This window comes from Henckelia pumila, chromosome 4, assembly GCF_033568475.1.
Source record: "Henckelia pumila isolate YLH828 chromosome 4, ASM3356847v2, whole genome shotgun sequence".
NCBI lineage: Eukaryota > Viridiplantae > Streptophyta > Magnoliopsida > Lamiales > Gesneriaceae > Henckelia > Henckelia pumila.
The window spans coordinates 41,035,287-41,055,162 of NC_133123.1; the positions used below are offsets into that span (position 1 = coordinate 41,035,287).

The 19,876-nt window shown below is 36.0% G+C and overlaps 2 protein-coding genes across 2 annotated transcripts; both read left to right on the forward strand.

Moving 5' to 3' along the window:
* The first annotated feature begins 3,812 nt into the window (after window positions 1–3,812).
* LOC140864448 (protease Do-like 10, mitochondrial) lies at window positions 3,813–9,682 on the forward strand. Its single transcript, XM_073268641.1, has 8 exons — window positions 3,813–4,320; window positions 4,788–5,033; window positions 5,567–5,762; window positions 6,990–7,249; window positions 7,513–7,640; window positions 7,976–8,179; window positions 9,062–9,112; window positions 9,261–9,682. The coding sequence occupies exons 1-8, from the start codon at window positions 3,858–3,860 to the stop codon at window positions 9,501–9,503; spliced, it is 1,791 nt and encodes a 596-aa protein (XP_073124742.1). The 5' UTR covers window positions 3,813–3,857; the 3' UTR covers window positions 9,504–9,682.
* A 752-nt stretch (window positions 9,683–10,434) lies between these two features.
* LOC140865490 (L-ascorbate oxidase homolog) lies at window positions 10,435–12,612 on the forward strand. The gene is made up of 2 exons (XM_073270151.1): window positions 10,435–11,830; window positions 12,099–12,612. Exons 1-2 carry the CDS (start codon window positions 10,467–10,469, stop codon window positions 12,397–12,399), a joined length of 1,665 nt encoding a protein of 554 aa, XP_073126252.1. The 5' UTR covers window positions 10,435–10,466; the 3' UTR covers window positions 12,400–12,612.
* The last annotated feature ends 7,264 nt before the right edge of the window (window positions 12,613–19,876 follow it).

A 19,876-nucleotide genomic window follows, 5' to 3' on the forward strand; every position in this document is an offset into this window, starting at 1 on the left:
CCCTCTGGATCTCTCTCCGACCCTCCTCGGAACGCAAGGCACTACTGACTGCAGACTCATAAGTAAGGACGTCTGCCATGCGAATATCATGCTTGATATCCGCCTTCAATCCCTCCACAAACTGCCTCAACTTCTCCGGTGGACTGTCTGAAATCAGAGGCACAAAGCGACAGCCCCTCTCGAACTGTCTCACGTACTCAACTACTGACTTGTCCCCCTGACGGAGACTCATAAACTCCCGGATCATGCGACTACGCACATCCTCAGTGAAGTACTTGGCGTAGAAGATACGCCTGAACTCTGCCCAAGTCAGTGTAGGAAGGAAGGTGAACTCCCCTGGCAGCACCCTCCCACCAAAGAGCTGCATCTCCTCTCAGCATGTAAGTCGCACAGTTCACCCTATCGGCGTCTGTGATCCCCATATAAGCAAAGATGGACTCCAGAGAGCGAATCCACCCCTCAGCCACCACAGGATCGGTGGTACCAGAAAACTCCTTGGGTCCCTTCTTCTGGAACCTCTCAGCAACGTCCTCCTCATGGGACAACCTAGGACGTGTAGCCTGCTGCTCTAACAGAGCAGTAATACTCGCCATCATATTCGCATTGGCCTGCTCCAATGCTGCTAGAGGGTTCTGCGGAGGTGGAGGTGGAGGTGTAGGTGGAGATCCCCCACGTCTGTTCATCGGTCTGGGAGGCATTCTGCACCACCACATATTTCTTTACGTAAATCGTCATGCATAACTAAGTGGTTTAAAAATTAATGCTAACTTAAATTCTTAAAAATAAATCATGCTATAAACACTTAAAATTTACAGACCGGTAGCGTGGATTTCTGAGCTCGCATAGCAGTAATGACCCCTCCAAGGACCGTTCTCTGATACCAACTGAAACGACCCTAACTCTATAATTAATAAATAAATATGCGGAAAATTTTTTTATATATATATATATATACTAAATAAAATATGTACATATATGCCCATACATACATGCACAGAATAAAAAAGATTTAAAAATAAATAAATAAATAAATAACTTAAATAAAAATGCATTCTTTAATAAAATAAATATCTTAGTCTACATTTAATTAAAATACTGTCATGAGAAAATAATTAAAAACTGCATGCACTAAAAATATTTAAAAATAATATTCCAAAACCCAACCACTGAAAAATACTTAAAAATGTAACATACTAAAAATATTCAAAACATGCATAACGACTCAGACATCTATCACGGTCACGGGGATCACTGCCAGTCTACATCCTCTACGTACTCACCTGCACCATACCAGTGTAGTGAGCCTAGAAGCCCAACATGCTAACATAACAAGGATTTAAAATAATTTAAATCAATTTACTACTAATACATAACATATACATGAATGAGCATGCTTAAAATATCATAACATATCATAACTTAAATTAACTTAAATAACATAATACATTGTTGAGCAAATTATTTTTTAACATCTCATGGTTGTATCAGTAGTGTAACCTTAAATCATACATTAAATACTGATCAGCGTGGAAACCAACATACGTGGCGGTGACGAATCACCTCTTAAATTGGCAGTAAACTGCCCTTCAATAGTTCACATATGGGGACGAATCCCCCTCAAATATCAAATTGTCACACTACTTCAACTTCCAACATAAAATATTTTCTTATTGCTCAACCTTAAACATTTAATCATACATAAAATTATTTCATGAATGCATGTACCTAAATAAAATGTGTGTCCTTCATATATATTTAATTTAATTTCATACTAACATATACATATTAAAATAACTTCAATGCATAAAAATAATTAAATATATAATCAGGAAACATGCAATTTCTCATGGATTGTACTGGACTGCTGGCCCTAAACTCTCAAGCCCATTTACTAAAATCTGGCCCATTAACACTGAGACTGGCCCATTAACATACTTAAGCCCAATAAAATTATTCTAAGCCCAATAAAATTATTCAAGCCCATTAACAACCAATTCTGGCCCAATGGGCCCAAAAGCCCAAAAACTGGCCCAATAACTTTCATGGGCCCTAAAGCCCATAAAAATTAGTAGACTCACTTAATTAATTTAATTAAGCCCAATAATAATTAAACTTAACCCAAATAATTAAATGGAACCCAAATCATTTTATTTCTAATTAATTGGCCCAAAAACCCATTAAATCATAAAATACTTTAAAATTAAAAAGACTCGAGCCCGGCCCACCAACCCGGACCCGGACCAACTTAACCCGACCCACTACCCTACTGACCCGACCCGGACCACAGACCCGACCCGGAACCAAACCCTAACCCTAAACCCGACGCCCCCCCCCCCTTGTTCCTCTCGGCCGCCGCGAGCAGCAGCCCTTCTAGGGCTGCTGCCGCCCTGCTCCGGCCACCCCTGGTCGGGGGCCCGCCGCCCAAACGTAGCCCATGTCTGGGCGGTTCGAACCTAGCCCCTGACCCCGGCCCATGCACCCCACAGACCATCAGCCGAGCCCCCTTCCCCGAAACCCTAGCTGCGCTTCCTTGGAGACCGATCGGCTCTAGGTGGTTTTCTGGGCTCGTTTGGCTCGAACCACTCGAGCCATTTGAGTCTAGGCAACCCTCACACACCCTACAACCCTTCGACCAGCAGTGGTACGAGCCATGGCTAAGAAAACGTGAGATTGATCAATAAACACAAGAACAAATGCATAAAATCGAACACATCCCGTTTTGTTTCTGAAATTTTCGAAGGAAATTCTGATTCTCACACACACACGCACATAATAACTGATATGGTAAGAAAAAGAGAAAGAATCATGCCTTGCACCGTAGTTTGAAGAGAAAGGAGTGCGTAGAACGATTCCGGGACGATGGGGCGATGACAACCGGCTTGGAAGCTTCAAAATCGAGCTATGGAGGCTGAAGAATTCGAAGAACACGATGAAGATGGGGGTGAGAACTGATGGAGGCGGCTAAGTGATCGGTTGAAGGGTTTAGGTAGGTTAGGTTTAGGTTTTTAATTTAATTAAAATAGGTTTTAGGATAATTAAAATAATTAAAAGTTTTAAATATAAAATATAAAAATTTAAAACTCCAAATAAAAGTTAAAATCTGATAACTTAAATTAAAAATATAAAAATCCCGAAATTACAAATTAAGAGAATTTTAAAAATAATTAAAAGTCATTAAAATGACTAAATTTGAATAAAAATGGACTCCTAAAATTATATAAAATTAAATACTAAAAATATTGAGGAAATAAAACTCAAAATAATATTTTTGGGCTCTAAAAAGACTCATAAAATAATTTGGATAGAAAGTTGTCATCTCGTCCGTCCACGGTCCCGTCTACGCGATCAAAAACAATTAAATACTAAAAATCATAAAAATCACTAATTATGGGTTAAATGCTTAAAAATAAATTAAATCATGCACAAATAATTCACATAATTATTTAACCCATAAATCTAAAATTTAAATAATTAAATATCCTAATTATGCATGCGGATTTACGTATCTAAAATACCGGGTGTTACAGTGCTACTCGAGCTCGGCTCGACTCGATAACACCCCTACACAAGGCTAGCTAGTGTGATTTACCTAGCTAATGTGCAGGCTATTGAGCACACCGAAATCGAAAATCAAAAGATAGCGATGGCGAGTTCACACGTCATAAAAAAATAATAGAAAAGACATATCCATCAGAATAATTGAAAATATTAACTTATGATATTAATTATTTAACATTTCTCATTATTGTTTTTTATTAAATGATTTGTGTAAAAGTCTATAAATAATTTCTTCATGTTTATTGCCCTAAAACCCTGAGCCGGAGGTTTTTCGCCTCCGCCTTCGTCCTGACGCGGCGATGCTAGTAAATCGATCATCCGGCGCTGCGTATACGGCGTTTCGGAGGCTGAGGATCACTCACGACCGCCTAGGAATCAGTGGTAGAGCTATCTTTTCTCATCATTCTCCCTTCAATAATCCCATCCAGACTCCTTTTGCTCGCAGTGTGATTTCCAACTTTAGCAGTCGAGTAAGTTGCGGTGGTTTTTGTTGCTCCTCGATTAAATTGTATTCCACTTGCTCAATATCAAATTCTACCTTAGCTGGCGATGCTGCGGCTACTCCTACAACTGGTGTTGAGAATGGTGAAGCTGACGAGCAGGGAAGTACTCACGTTCCCATGCAATATGTTGCTATGCCGGATGAGTATTCTGCAATTGAATTGGCGTTAGATTCTGTGGTGAAGATATTTACGGTTGCGAGTAGCCCCAGTTACTTCCTTCCTTGGCAGAATAAGTCTCAGCGTGAAACAATGGGCTCAGGTTTGCATTTCTTTTTGCCCAATTTTCTTTTCGTGTAGATTGGTTGAACATAATTGATTGAAAGCTTTTACTTTTCGTGAAAGTTTCCTCTTTGCGCTTGTTCTGGCCGATTAATCATGAGACATAATGACAGTCAATTTATTGAATTTAGCTAACAAAGTGGTAGTATGATGGAGATGCAAATTCTTTTAACAATTCTTATGTTCGTGTTCCTGTTTGACATTTTGACATTTTTATTGTTGTAACTATAAGCAGTTTCGAAAAGCTTGCTGTCATGAGGTTATATGTAGGCTAGCCTAAACCCACATCTTTAGAGAAATCATATCCGTAGATAACCAGATGGATTCATGCAGGTGTCTTGTGGGCTAAAATTTAATAATATTAGCTATCTAACTTTAAAAGTTTCTGCGAAACTGTATGTGGACCAATTATGCTTTTGACTATGGCTTTGGTGAAATTTGATGTAGGGTTCGTTATCCCGGGAAGGAGAATCCTGACAAATGCCCATGTTGTAGCTGATCATACATTTGTGCTTGTAAGAAAGCATGGTTCTCCCACCAAATACAGGGCAGAGATCCAGGCTGTCGGCCATGAATGTGATTTGGCTATATTGGTTGTTGAAAATCAAGAATTCTGGGAAGGAATGAACTTTTTGGAACTTGGTGACACCCCTTTTCTTCAAGAGGCAGTTGCTGTTGTTGGCTATCCTCAAGGTAATGTCACATAAAATGTGCGCAAGATACTTTTTGAGTAAGGAAGATTTCTCCTTTGGCCAGGTTGCAAACCAGAATTAATCATTTGTGAAGTTGCTTCAAAGATATATGTTTGAAAATTGGAAAAAATAGACCATGCATGTTTATTGAATTTTAGGACTTCGAAGAGAAATTTAATTGTAAAATTTGCATTATCTGCAGACTTTTAAGTGGCCTTTATGATGTCGATTCTAACTTTAAATTGTTATTTACTATTTAAGTTGCTTGCGATTGATTGGTTTTATCGAGTTCACGAATGCAAAAGTTATTTGTATTGCTCTCTAATCAATCTTGATTTAGGTTTGTGTAAGCTAACTATGATACGATTTTCTATATTTGGTTATCGAAAGTTGCCATATTTTTCATGAACCTGTTGACTAATTGAAACAGATTTCTATCTACTTTAACTATTCTTTTATTACGAGTAGAAGTTGTGAGCAGTGAGCTTCTGCTGGTTTCATCGGAAAATTACACCAATCAGTATGTTTTTGCAGGAGGAGACAACATTTCTGTTACAAAAGGGGTCGTCTCCAGGGTTGAGCCAACACAATATGTACATGGTGCAACACAACTGTTGGCAATACAGATTGATGCAGCTATAAATCCAGGAAACAGTGGAGGCCCAGCAATCATGGGTGACAAAGTTGTCGGAGTAGCATTTCAAAACCTTTCTGGTGCGGAGAACATTGGGTAAATTATCATGTTTTGTCCTCGCATTTTATTGGCATGGGATGACAGCTAGGAACATACCTAATAGTGTGCTTGAGAATTTGAGTGTCAGAACCTCATTTTTACAAAGTTAGGAGGCACATATATTTCATTTCTCACATCTTGACATCAACTATTTTAAAGTTTGTGTCCATGTCATGTCCTGAATTATTCCTGTCCACCAAGATGCCAATTTGATTCCAGATTTGGTAGCTGGTAGGTATGTTATGCATCTTCAGCCTGGGTAGCATCATTATTCTCTGTTGAAGCTGCAGCTTACGGATGATGACTAAGTCTATTTATCTTTGGTGAAAATTGTTAGTCAAATACGACAATCCATGTTATATGCCGACATTGGAGTTATGAAATTTAGAGCTCCTGGACATGGTTGTTGGAATTAATTTCATTCTCAAAAATGAATGAGTAGAAACAAAATATATTACCTGAAATTTTCCATGTCTCTCTTCTTCCCTAGTGTGAGTCATACCAATTAACCGCGTGTCCCTATGAAGATGCTTGCATAATTACAGATGCTCTTATCATTTTTGAACTGGCAGTGAATCAGGAATTGAGTCATATTGGTGTGGATGAAATATTTTTTTTGGCTGTGCATCATAGAACTACCTCTGTTAAATATGCATTCTGTTTAGGAATTTATTCCTTTTTAGACAAATGAGCCATCTATCTCTTAAGGGCCAAGCAATATAGTTTATGTTAATTATGCCAAATAGGTCAGGGAAATCTAAGATGACGCATACCTTTGTTTAGTCAGTTATTTACAATGAATTGAATTGTATTTTCCTTGTACAATTGGCTGGCCCTATCTTTAATCTAAATATAAACACTGTCCCTCTATGACCTGTATAGTTCTTCAGCTTTTTGATTTCTTGTTCTTACATGTAAAGCAAGCAACTTATAGTCCATGGGGTATTGAATATCCTAAGATATAGCATGTTAATTTGTTTGTGGCAAACTTGTAAAAGACCAGTGTCCAGTCACGTGACTCACTTCTAAACTGGGTCGAAGCAGTTATCATCTCTCCATGTCAGTGGCTAAATGTATTGTTATTTGGATTTGGCGTGTTTGAGTGCTATTGCTGTATTTCATTTGTACGTGTACGAATAGAACATGTTTCTTATTAATTTGGATTCTTATAAACTTGGAGGAGTCATTAGATACAATGTCAGGTAATTGTTTGTCATTTTGCAGTTATATTATTCCTGTCCCGGTGATAAAGCATTTCATCGCTGGTGTTCAAGAAACTGGAGATTATGTTGGATTCTGCTCATTGGGTTTGTCTTGCCAACCTACTGAAAATGCACAACTTCGTGATCACTTCAAAATGCGTCCTGGTTTAACTGGGATACTTGTCAGTAGAATTAATCCTCTCTCTGATGCATATAGAGTTCTGAAAAAAGATGATATCATCCTTTCGTTTGATGGTTCCACCATAGCAAATGATGGAACAGGTATATCTCAACATGTCTCCATGCCTTTTTTGGATTCTATGTGAGATGTTTCAAAAACATCCGTTTATGATTGGCCGATTGTTCATTCTTATACATTTTCAGTTACTTGAGAAAGCAAACAAAGGGTACTTACTATTTATCGCTGAATGTCTATGTATCGCCGCATACTTGCGAAACATTATGGTGGCTGATCATTTTACTACTAGTACATAGCTATTTTAATATCAATGGTTTTGATGTTATGACTCATTTATGATACACAGTTTCTTTCCGGAATCGAGAGAGAATAACGTTTGATCATTTAGTCTCCATGAAGAAGCCTAATGAAACTGCGCAAATTAAAGTCTTGAGAAATGGAGAAGAGCATGAATTCAGTGTTACCCTTCGTCCTGTAAGTGTATATAACTGAGCTTTAATATAACCCCTGTTAAGGGAATCAAACTCCCAATCTCCCACAAGAACGAAAAACTTTCTCCCCGCCCCCCGTTAACCAGAGCACAAAGTAGAACATATTCTTAAAAAATTTCCCGATACCCAGATCGTAACATGCTTGGCATGTTATTACCAAAAAATCCTATTTGGAAGTATTTTACGTCGTGATGATAATAGCTTAGGGATTTTTAGCCCTCACATTTTGCTGTCAAAATTATCTTCATTTCAGTTAGTTAACTGTTAACTATATTCTGAGAATCTGAGCTGGTTCTTCCAAATTTCTTTAACATGCAGATAGAACCACTTGTTCCGGTTCACCAGTTTGATAAACTTCCAAGTTATTTCATCTTTGCCGGCCTCGTCTTTATTCCTTTGACTCAACCATTTCTTCATGAGTATGGAGAGGACTGGTACAACACATGCCCTCGTCGGTTGTGTGAGCGAGCACTTAGAGAGCTGCCAAAGAAAGCTGGTGAACAGCTTGTCATCCTCTCCCAGGTACTTAGCTATTCTTTCTGATATCAGGTTTCGGGTTGGAATAGTTTTGTCGATCTAATGGAGGGATTAGTAAATCATCACCCTTCTAATATTCTTTCGGTATTTATGCTGATTTTATAAATTTGGGCATCTATTTGTAGTTGCACTTGGAACTTTTATAATTATAATTATTCTATGGTTGTGATAATTATGATTAGTTTCCCTAGTATTTTTTTTTTTAAAAAAAATAATGTTGGTATCTATAATGTTTACTGGAACCAATTGAATTAATTTAATTTCTAATAATATTTTATTCTTGATTGTAAAAATTCATTTCATCAACCATTTGCAATCATCTCTCCGTATTAATAATGTAAGAAACTTCTGAAATTCTTACAATTTGAATATTTAAATTATGGTGCGTAAATCATAATTTACTAGTTGATACCTTGCTCTTCCATTTACTGTGACTTCTTAATCTTTAATTTTCTAAAACAATAATCTGGGTAGCCGTTAAATCATTTCTGTTTTTGTTCTGTTACTTTGAATTCTAACAATATATGTGTGCTGTGTGCATATACACTTATATATTTGCATATTTTAAGGCTCTTTTTTTTAATATCGATTTGTATGATGATCATACTTGAATTTTACCTTATAATAATAAGCATGATGTAGATTAGCTATAAAATGAGAGTTTCGTGGACTTGAAGATGTATTGCTCTCGTAGTAAAAGTGAAATAGCAAATAATAAGTTTTGTAATTTAGATGAGACAATATGTTTGAGCTTAGCGGCGAATTATGAAGAAAGAGCATTGTACAAAACTGTGCATGGTCCATTTGCATTTATGTGTACACAGATAGTAATACTTTGTTCTTGACTATGTTACAAATTTGATATAGGTCTTACTGGATGACATCAATACCGGCTATGAGCGCCTTGCTGAGTTACAGGTATACAACACTCTGTTTCTGTATTAAAAATTTTCTGTTGAATTAGCTGATCTTACTCTGTTCTAGCTGTAAGCTAAATGAAAACACTATTCCGTAAAATGTTTTAGGTCACACTCCCTTTCTTTACAATTCATTCCATATTTTGCAGCTGAAGAAGGTTAACGGCATAGAAGTTAACAACTTGAAACATTTACGACAACTTGTGGAAGATGGTTACGAAGGAAGTGTGAGATTCGATTTGGATGATGAGAGGGTAATTGTTTTAAACTATGAATCTGCAAAACTCGCCACGGATCGTATATTAAAACGACATAGAATACCTCAGGCCATGTCTAGTGACCTTATTGACGAACAAACTTTGTCAGAAGTTGAGCTCGCTTGCTCAAAATAAGCTTCCGGATGATTTCAATATCGATTATTTCTTGATTTTTCGAATATATTGGAAGAAGTATGTCCGAGTAAGTTGTGTTAGCGTTTGCCTTGCAATTTGACATCGAGCTAATTTTGTTGTGTACTAATTTAAATTTTCTTGATGTAAATTTAATCTTTTTTTTTTTTTTTGAATAATAACACCATCACGAGCATCATCTTGATTGTACATTCGGGCATATAGTCGAATGAGATGCATTGTCCGATTCTCTTGAAGTTTTTCCTTTTAGCATGTACTAGCGAACAAATCACTCGTTACGTATAATCATAAGCCATAACCAGTTTATTTTTGTGACAAAATCAATTTGTGGAGGGCATGATAAAATATATTTTCAAAAAAATTGTAAATTCAATTTTAATAATGACCTAGCGAAAAATACTCTATGGTAAAGGTAATTAATTAGATTCTAATCCATGGTGCTTAAGGTATGCAAAAGCTAGAGTAATTTTATTTTTATTTTTTGGGGACATACTATTATTTTAATGTACATGTATCCATCAAAGTTTGGAATTGACACGACTATACAAAATAACTCTTACGAAAAAATTTAGAAGCCAAGCAAATTATTAACTTTTTGGTGCAAAATTTACTTTTTGGGCTTCTTTGAGTGAGTGTACATGTGTGGGAGGAAGAGAAAAGTCAGGGAGATTGAGGTTGACCAATACTTCATGCGGATAATTTTAAGACTGAAAACTATTAACAAATGATGGGAGAAATTAAAGGCACACCATGCTAACAAAACTTCCCCCCTCAAAAAAGAACGTTGCTTGCGGCGATGCAACAAAATTTCAATGGCCCTGAATATTCTCCCCTTTGTCCATTTTGCCTTTTTAAAGCCAAACTTTTGACACAAACAATCATCATCTCCCACAGTAACTCTACATCAAGAAAACCTGACCAAAAGTATCGAACAAACATACAAATATGTATAGAATTAACTTATTGATTCTTACACTCATTTCCCTTCTTTCAACACATGTTATTGTGGTCAAATCTGAGGATCCTTACTTGTTCTACACTTGGAATGTGAATTATGCCACCCTCTCCCCTTTAGGTGTCCCTCAACAAGTGATTCAAATCAATGGAAAATTCCCAGGACCAACGATCAACTGCACTTCCAACAACAACATTGTTGTAAATGTCTTCAACAACCTCAACGAGCCGTTGCTCTTCAACTGGAATGGCATTCAACAAAGGAAGAATTCTTGGCAAGATGGAACATTAGGCACAAATTGCCCAATTCAGCCGGGTACAAACTTTACTTACCACTTCCAAGTCAAGGATCAGATAGGCAGCTACTATTACTACCCCACCACCTCCCTCCACCGTGCGGCGGGTGGCTATGGCCCACTCACTGTGCATAGCCGTGACTTGATCCCGGTACCCTTTGATCGTCCTGAGGATGACTACACAGTGCTTGTGGGAGATTGGTACTCGAAAGGCCATTCCAACTTGAAGAAACTGTTGGATGAAGGCCGGAGTCTTGGCCGGCCGGATGGGCTTATTATCAATGGAAAGAGTGGAATGAGTGATGGAAAAGATCAGCCCATGTTTACTATGATCCCTGGGAAGGTATATAGATACAGAATATGCAATGTTGGGATGAAGAATTCCATTAATGCAAGGTTTCAAGGCCATCCAATGAAACTAGTGGAGGTTGAAGGATCACACACCGTGCAGAATGTGTATGATTCTCTTGATGTGCATTTAGGCCAATGCTACTCAGTGTTGGTCACTGCTAATCAAGCACCTAAGGACTATCTCTTCGTTGCCTCCACACGTTTCACAAAATCAGCACTCACTACAACAGCAACAATCCGTTATGTCGGTGGAAAGGGTCCAGCCTCAGCCTTTCTGCCAGAGCCTCCAGTAGGGTGGGCTTGGTCGTTGAACCAGTTCCGGTCCCTTCGTTGGAACTTGACAGCTAGCGCAGCTAGGCCTAATCCACAAGGGTCCTACCATTATGGCAGAATCGACATTACACGCACAATCAAATTCGTCAACTCAGCAGGATCTGTTGATGGAAAGTTGAGGTATGCTATCAATGGAGTTTCACACACTGATCCAGAGACACCAGTGAAGTTGGCTGAGTACTTTGGGGTTGCAGACAAAGTGTTCAAATACGGTTTAATTGGTGATGAACCGCCATCCGGTGCAGGAGATAAAATAACCATTGCTCCAATTGTGATCAAAGGCGTTTTCAGAAACTTCGTTGAGATCATATTCGAAAACCATGAAAAGAGTGTTCAGTCCTGGCACTTGGATGGCTATTCGTTCTTCCCTGTTGCGTAAGTATTACTTACAAACACTAACAGTCACTGTTGCACATAATCACTGTCACTCTAAGAAACCAAAATCCCACAAAAATGACAGCTCGCTTCCTGCAAAAACACCATTCTTTAGACATTTTTTTCCCAAAAACGGATGATAGATCTTTACACGTCCATATGTTTCCACTACCAAAAGAAAAGAATCAAGCAAATTTGAATGAGAACAAGATTTCCCACTATTTGATGTTAAATTCATTCATTCACGCATATTTGTATTCTGCGACAGGATTGAGGCTGGGAGATGGACAGCAGAGAAAAGGAGCAAGTACAATCTAATAGATGCTGTTAGCAGACACACAATCCATGTATATCCAAAAAGCTGGGCAGCAGTCATGACAACTTTGGACAATGCTGGAATGTGGAACTTGAGATCAACGCTGTTAGAAAGGAATTATTTGGGACAGCAACTTTACATTAGCGTGCTCTCCCCGGAAAACTCTCTTCGCGACGAATATAACATTCAGGATGACACTTTGCTCTGCGGGCTAGTCAAGAACATGCCAAGGCCAAAACCTTACAGTATATGAAACATTCTAAGGCCTGCAATATCAAGAAATGACATACTTAATATTGGCAGTTTTTTCATGTCTTTGGCGTGAAAGCACGTGAGGCATACATTACTTCATATTGAAGAAATAAAGATAGGAAATAGTAGAGAATTTTACAGTGAAAAAGGACGATTGGTATATGGTGTTACAACATATATTAATGGCCACCTTAAGTTTTGTTCAGTACTAGGAAATTGAAGTTCTTTGTTTTCTTGTTTTATGTTTGTCCAATTTTTGTCATCTGTTCTTTGAAGTGTATTATGGTGGAATGCTGCTACAATTTATTGGTTTTGATATTTTTTTTCTTTCAATTTATTCCTTTTTCAAATTTAATGATTATGGTCTTCAATTTCATATAGGAAGTTTAAAATGTGTTTACATGGTAAATTTTCGGAACATCAATCAACGACCTAATTCACATATATTATGCATCTAGGTTGTTTAGACTTTGGTTTTAACCGAAAAAACCGCAAGTGCAACTCCGAAGAAACCAAAAATTGAATGGATTTGGATCATTTCTATCATGTTAAAACCACAACATCGTATGTTTTGCAATTTTTACATAAGCTGATCATCTTGTATAAAAAATACACGGCAATTAGTGCCGTGTTTTCGCATAGAGAATAGGATCCAAATCCAAATTGAATTGCACCAAAAGCCGCATTTTTTGGGAAACCCATTCTCACTTATGGCAATCGATATAATATTGGGTGAAGGTTTTTAATTTGTTTTAACCTTCTATTATTTGCCCTTGTTTAATTTATTAATTTAACAACCTAAAATGATTAGCACAATTTTTTTTTTCCATAAATGATTAAAAAATTATTTTAACTTTTTTTTACAAAATTAATAAAACATAAATTCAATATGTAAATATTTTTATAAATTTATAAATAAACTTTTGACTCGGAAAATAATTTTAGATAACACTGTATGACTGTATGAGATATTATAAAAAAATTCTCATTTTAACTGTAGGGTAAAGCTTATATAAATTTTATATTTGGTATAAAAAGAACACTATTTCAGTACAAATTATGTGCCAAAATTAAATTGTTAGTTGGAGACATTGAAGTCAATCTTTTGAAAAAAATTCCATCTTACTTGTATCCAGCTCAAGTCTACTAGCATCATATTCAACAGTGAAGTTTATGATGTGATAAAAACATTATAATGTAAAACAGTAAAAAAAATTCAATAATTAATAAATATAAAAAATAAATACATAAATAATAATATTATAATTTTAATTAATAATTTGATTGATTTAAGACAAATAATTAATTATTTGATTGATACAATTTACAAAACAAATAATCAAGAGTAGATAAGTTTTCTAATAAAAGCTAAAATATTTCAACATAAAAATAATATTTTTTCATAAGTGAAGTCCAAATCGGATATTAACCTCATAAAATTGATGGCTTTTTTTAATTTTTAATTTAAAAAATACATCATCGTGTGTGAGTCTGTGCAGGAATATTGCAAAACACCGGACGGTGCCACATAGTGTTTTCTTAAATAAAAGTTGTAATAATTTTATCTTGAGAAGAGATAAATATACTTAAAGTATTTTTTTTAAAGTATTTTGTTTTGAAAGTGTTTTTTTAAAATATTTTTCAAATGACTCAAATTAGAAAAATACTTTTAGTACATTCTCAAGGAAAATTTATTATAACTTTTATTTAAAAAAACACTTTCAAAATAAAATATTTTGTTTTCAAACGCACTCAACAAAATTGGACTATAATTTATAACAAAAAATAATAGATAGTATAATATTATTTGTAAATTATATAATTAATAAAATAAAATAAAATGGACAACGGACAATGTCTATACGTGGCATTGTCCGCTGTCAGTAGTAGCAGGGTTGATTCGACCCCAACCCATGGGTATTACCCCATGGATAGGTGGAATGATTTTATTGGTACATATCATTTGAGCCCCATTCTATAATGTGGGACCCACATTGTAACGTCCGAAAATTTGCTACGTAAATCCGCATGCATAACTAGGAGATTTAATAATTTTAAAATAATGTGAAAATGTGTTAAATTAATTTTATATGTTATTATGTGAATTATGTGATTTATTAAAATGTTTTAAATATTGTTTCGGCATTTAAATCGGTATGATGTTATTTATGAATTTATTTGAGAAAGTTTATTTTATGATCGCGTAGGCGGGATCGTGGACGGACGAGATGTTAGTTTTCACCCAAAATATTTTATGAGATTTTTAGGAGCCTTAAAATATTATTTTAAGGTAAGATTTTAAGAAAATTATGGTATTTATATATATAAATATTTAATTGTCCGTTTTTACCCAAAATAAGTCATTTTAATGACTTTTATCAAGCTTTAAAAATCCAATTATTTTATATTTCGGGATTTAAGGTTATAAATCAGATTATTTATGATGATTAAGAGTTTTTAAATTTATTTTATTAATACAATAATTAGTTATTATCCTAAGCATCATTATATTAAAGATTTAACCTAAATTATTATCCCTAAAACTCTATCCCCATCTCACGCCAAAACTCTTTTAGCCGCCTCCATAAATCTTCAGAAAATTTTTCATCGTCAAGAACGCATCACAGACAATTTTCTTGAGATTTTTCAGCAAGGATTTTCAAGTCGTTCGTCCCGGCGAGCCCGATACGCGTTGATTTCTTTGTTTTGATCCAAATCTTCAACAAGTCACGTTTCAAATCCCTTCTTGCTCACCGTTTAAATCGTAGTACACTGATTTTTACATGATTGATCTGTTAATGCATGCGTTTTTTAGTTTCGAAGGAGACTTTTTATTGTTCATGCATGTTTCACGTTTTTGAGTAAGATGACTCAAGTTTGATGATATTTCTGTTCATGGCTTGATCGAGTCTGCTGCCAATTGGTTCTTGGGTCTAGGAGGGTTCCTTAGGGTCAGTTTCGGAGGGTGGTCGGGTCTTGAATTAAGCTGGAACAAGGCTGGACGTGGGCTGTGTCCAGGAAGCAACCTGCGCAAATCGGTTGGAGGAGAAGGGATCGGGCTCTTCATGCTGGGTCTTGGATCGAGTAAGGCCTAGTCCTAAGGTTGTGTCTGGACCCTGGGGTGGTCCAGGTGTTGGAGCTCCGGCCGGTAGTGGCCGGAGCTGGTCAGAAAGTCCACGGATTGTGGACTGCACAGGCTGCGCGGCAGTTTCGGGATTCCCGGAAACGTGGTTCGCTATGGCTGTATAGGTATCGGTTCAAAGAGAGGCATGGCTCGTTGGAACCGCCCAGGCGTGGCTACGTCTGGGCGGTAGAGCTCCGGCCGGTCGGTGGCCGGAGCTGGCCAGCAGAAGGCCATAAAGCCTACTGCTACATGGCCAAGAGTAAAGAATTCATGGGGGGGAGTCTGTACGTGTGATGGGTTTGGGAAATTGGGTTCTTTTTCTTTAATTTTGGGTTATGGGTTTTTTTTAGGCGGGCCGGGCATGGGTCTTGGGTCCGGGTCGGGTCACATCTTGATGGGACAAATTAATTTTAGTCTGGGTCTAGATTTTTATTAATTAGGCTTGGATATTTTATTTTAATTAATTAAGAGTTTAAGTTAGTAAATTAAAGAGTTGGGCTTGATTAAATTAATTAATTAGACTAATTTAATGGTCTTTAATAACTATAAAAAAGTGAGCCCACTAATTTGTCATGAGCCGTGTGATCCATGAGAATTATCGGGCCAAGTTGAGTCGGGTTTAATAATTTTATCGGTCTAGTTTATAATTAATGGTTAAATAGTAAAATTTATTAATTTAATTTTAAGTTAATTAGATAATGGACTTAAATTATATTTTAAGTGAGCCCATTAGTTTCTCATGGGCTTGGGGGCCCATGAAGCTTAATGGGCCAGGTCAGGTTGGGCTTTTGGATTTTTAGTCCAGTCTAAGAATTTTTGAGTTTAAGTCTAGTGGTCAGCAGCTCGAACAAGTCCTTGGAAAAATAAATGTCCGTAAATATATATTTAATTCATGCATGAATTTTTATTAGATATATAAGTATGATTTTTAAGAAAATAAATTAAATATATATTTACGGACAAATTTTCATGAAATAAAGAAATAAATGAGATTTTTTTAAGTTCATGCATCATGTAAGAATTTTTATGATAAGTTTAAATTTATGTTAAGAAAAATATATTTTTATGGAAGTTGAAGTGAAGGTGGAAAGTGATGTGGTTGGAGGCCGGGATACCTGGGCCCGGTGACCTTCCTAATGATGTATAAGTATGATAAGCTTATGGATCCAGCTGAGAGGGCTGATGAAGTGGCAGCACAGAGGTGGAAACCCCACCGCCGCGTACGTTAGTTTATAGATTGATCAATCGCTCAGTATGATGCCACCGACATGGATACGATCTGTTGAGAACTAAGAAATCATGATATGTTATTTTAACGAAAATTATAAAGTATGATGAATTATGTTATAGCATGATGATTTAGAAGTATGATTATTTATTTATGTTTATATGCATATAATTTTAAGATCATGCACATATAATTATTATTCACGTATTTTATATGATGTGTGCTTGTGTGTGATTTCATTTTGTTATGTAAGGATAGAACGTGCTGAGCCTCTAGGCTCACTAGATTTAAATGGTGCAGGTGAGCAAATTGTCAATAAGGATAATGTGTTCCCGACTGGCAGCGAGGGCGTATGAGTATCCAGGCTGCTAGAACCCGTGACCATTGCTCTAAGATGAATTTTATGTTGAGACTAGAACGTTTATTTTCGCATATGTTTTATTATTATAGATTTTCAGTATATGCATGGAATTTAGGAATTTTATTATGGAATATTTATAAATGATTATTTAGTAATTAATTTTAAGTATTTAATTGAATGTGTGTACTTTTATTGTATTTATTGTGTTTATATATTTTAAATTAAGTAAAATTATTTTTATGTATGATATATATATGTATGGGCATATATATATTTATATTCATTATTTTATTATCAGAGAGTTTTGTTAAAAAAAAAAAAATCAGTAGGAGTTTTAGGATGTTTCATTTGGTATCAGAGCCATGGTCCTTGGAGGGTAACTAGCCTGCTACACGGAGGTCAGAAGCCGCACTGCCAGTCTGTAAGTTTTAAATATTTTAAATTATGTTTTATGCATGGGACACATGATTTTTGTTTTAATGATTTATGAAAATGAGAATTTTAAGTTATGACAGTATTAAAACTAAAAATACTTAGTTATGCAATGCAGTTACGTAGAGAATTTATGGAAATTAGAGTATGCTTCTGAGACGCGTTACACACCAGGATGACTAGAATGATATATGTTTAGAAAATTAAGTTTGATAATTTATGAGACGTAAGTTTGACACTTAGATTTGTAGATTAAGTTATGATTTTAGATTTAAGTTTGACAAGTTAGAATTTTTTTTTTGAGATTTAAGTTGAATTTTAGATATATAAATTAAGTTATGTTTTTGGGATTTAAGTTTGAAAATTAGTTTTGAAAAATTTTAGTCATGTGTTATTAGACGACTAAGTTAAATCAAATTTCGAGGACGAAATTCCATTTAAGGGGGAGAGAATTGTAACGTCCGAAAATTTTCTACGTAAATCCGCATGCATAACTAGGAGATTTAATAATTTTAAAATAATGTGAAAATGTGTTAAATTAATTTTATATGTTATTATGTGAATTATGTGATTTATTGGAATATTTTAAATATTGTTTCGGCATTTAAATCGGTATGATGTTATTTATGAATTTATTTGAGAAAGTTTATTTTATGATCGCGTAGGCGGGACCGTGGACGGACGAGATGTTAGTTTTCACCCAAAATATTTTATGAGATTTTTAGGAGCCTTAAAATATTATTTTAAGGTAAGATTTTAAAAAAATTATGGTATTTATATATATACCTATTTAATTGTCCGTTTTTACCCAAAATAAGTCATTTTAATGACTTTTATCAAGCTTTAAAAATCCAATTATTTTATATTTCGGTATTTAAGGTTATAAATCAGATTATTTATGATGATTAAGAGTTTTTAAATTTATTTTGTTAATACAATAATTAGTTATTATCCTAAGCATCATTATATTAAAGATTTAACCTAAATTATTCTCTCTAAAACTCTATCCCTATCTCACGCCAAAACTCTTTTAGCCGCCTCCATAAATCTTCAGAAAATTTTCCATCGTCAAGAACGCATCACAGACAATTTTCTTGAGATTATTCGGCAAGGATTTTCAAGTCGTTCGTCCCGGCGAGCCCGATACGCGTTGATTTCTTTGTTTTGGTCCAAATCTTCAACAAGGCACGTTTCGAATCCCTTTTTGCTCACCGTTTAAATCGTAGTACACTGATTTTTACATGATTGATCTGTTAATGCATGCGTTTTTCAGTTTCGAAGGAGACTTTTTATTGTTCATGCATGTTTCACGTTTTTGAGTAAGATGACTCAAGTTTGATGATATTTCTGTTCATGGCTTGATCGAGTCTGCTGCCAATTGGTTCTTGGGTCTAGGAGGGTTCCTTAGGGTCAGTTTAGGAGGGTGGTCGGGTCTTGAATTAAGCTGGAACAAGGCTGGACGTGGGCTGTGTCCAGGAAGCAACCTGCGCAAATCGGTTGGAGGAGAAGGGATCGGGCTCTTCATGCTGGGTCTTGGATCGAGTAAGGCCTAGTCCTAAGGTTGTTTCTGGACCCTGGGGTGGTCCAGGTGTTGGAGCTCCGGCCGGTATTGGCCGGAGCTGGTCAGAAAGTCCACGGATTGTGGACTGCACAGGCTGCGCGGCAGTTTCGGAATTCTCGGAAATGTGGTTCGCTATGGCTGTATAAGTATCGGTTCAAAGCGAGGCATGGCTCGTTGGAACCGCCCAGGCGTGGGCTACGTCTGGGCGGTGGAGCTCCGGACAGTCGGTGGCCGGAGCTAGCCGGAAGCAGGCCATAAAACCTACTGCTACATGGCCAAGAGTAAAGAATTCATGGGGGAGTCTGTACGTGTGATGGGTTTGGGAAATTGGGTTCTTTTTCTTTAATTTTGGGTTATGGGTTTTTTTTAGGCGGGCCGGGCATGGGTCTTGGGTCCGGGTCGGGTCACATCTTGATGGGACAAATTAATTTTAGTTCGGGTCTAGATTTTTATTAATTAGGTTTGGATATTTTATTTTAATTAATTAAGAGTTTAAGTTAGTAAATTAAAGAGTTGGGCTTGATTAAATTAATTAATTAGACTAATTTAATGGTCTTTAATAACTATAAAAAAGTGAGCCCACTAATTTGTCATGGGCCGTGTGATCCATGAGAATTATTGGGCCAAGTTGAGTCGGGTTTAATAATTTTATCGGTCTAGTTTATAATTAATGGTTAAATAGTAAAATTTATTAATTTAATTTTAAGTTAATTAGATAATGGACTTAAATTATATTTTAAGTGAGCCCATTAGTTTCTCATGGGCTTGGGGG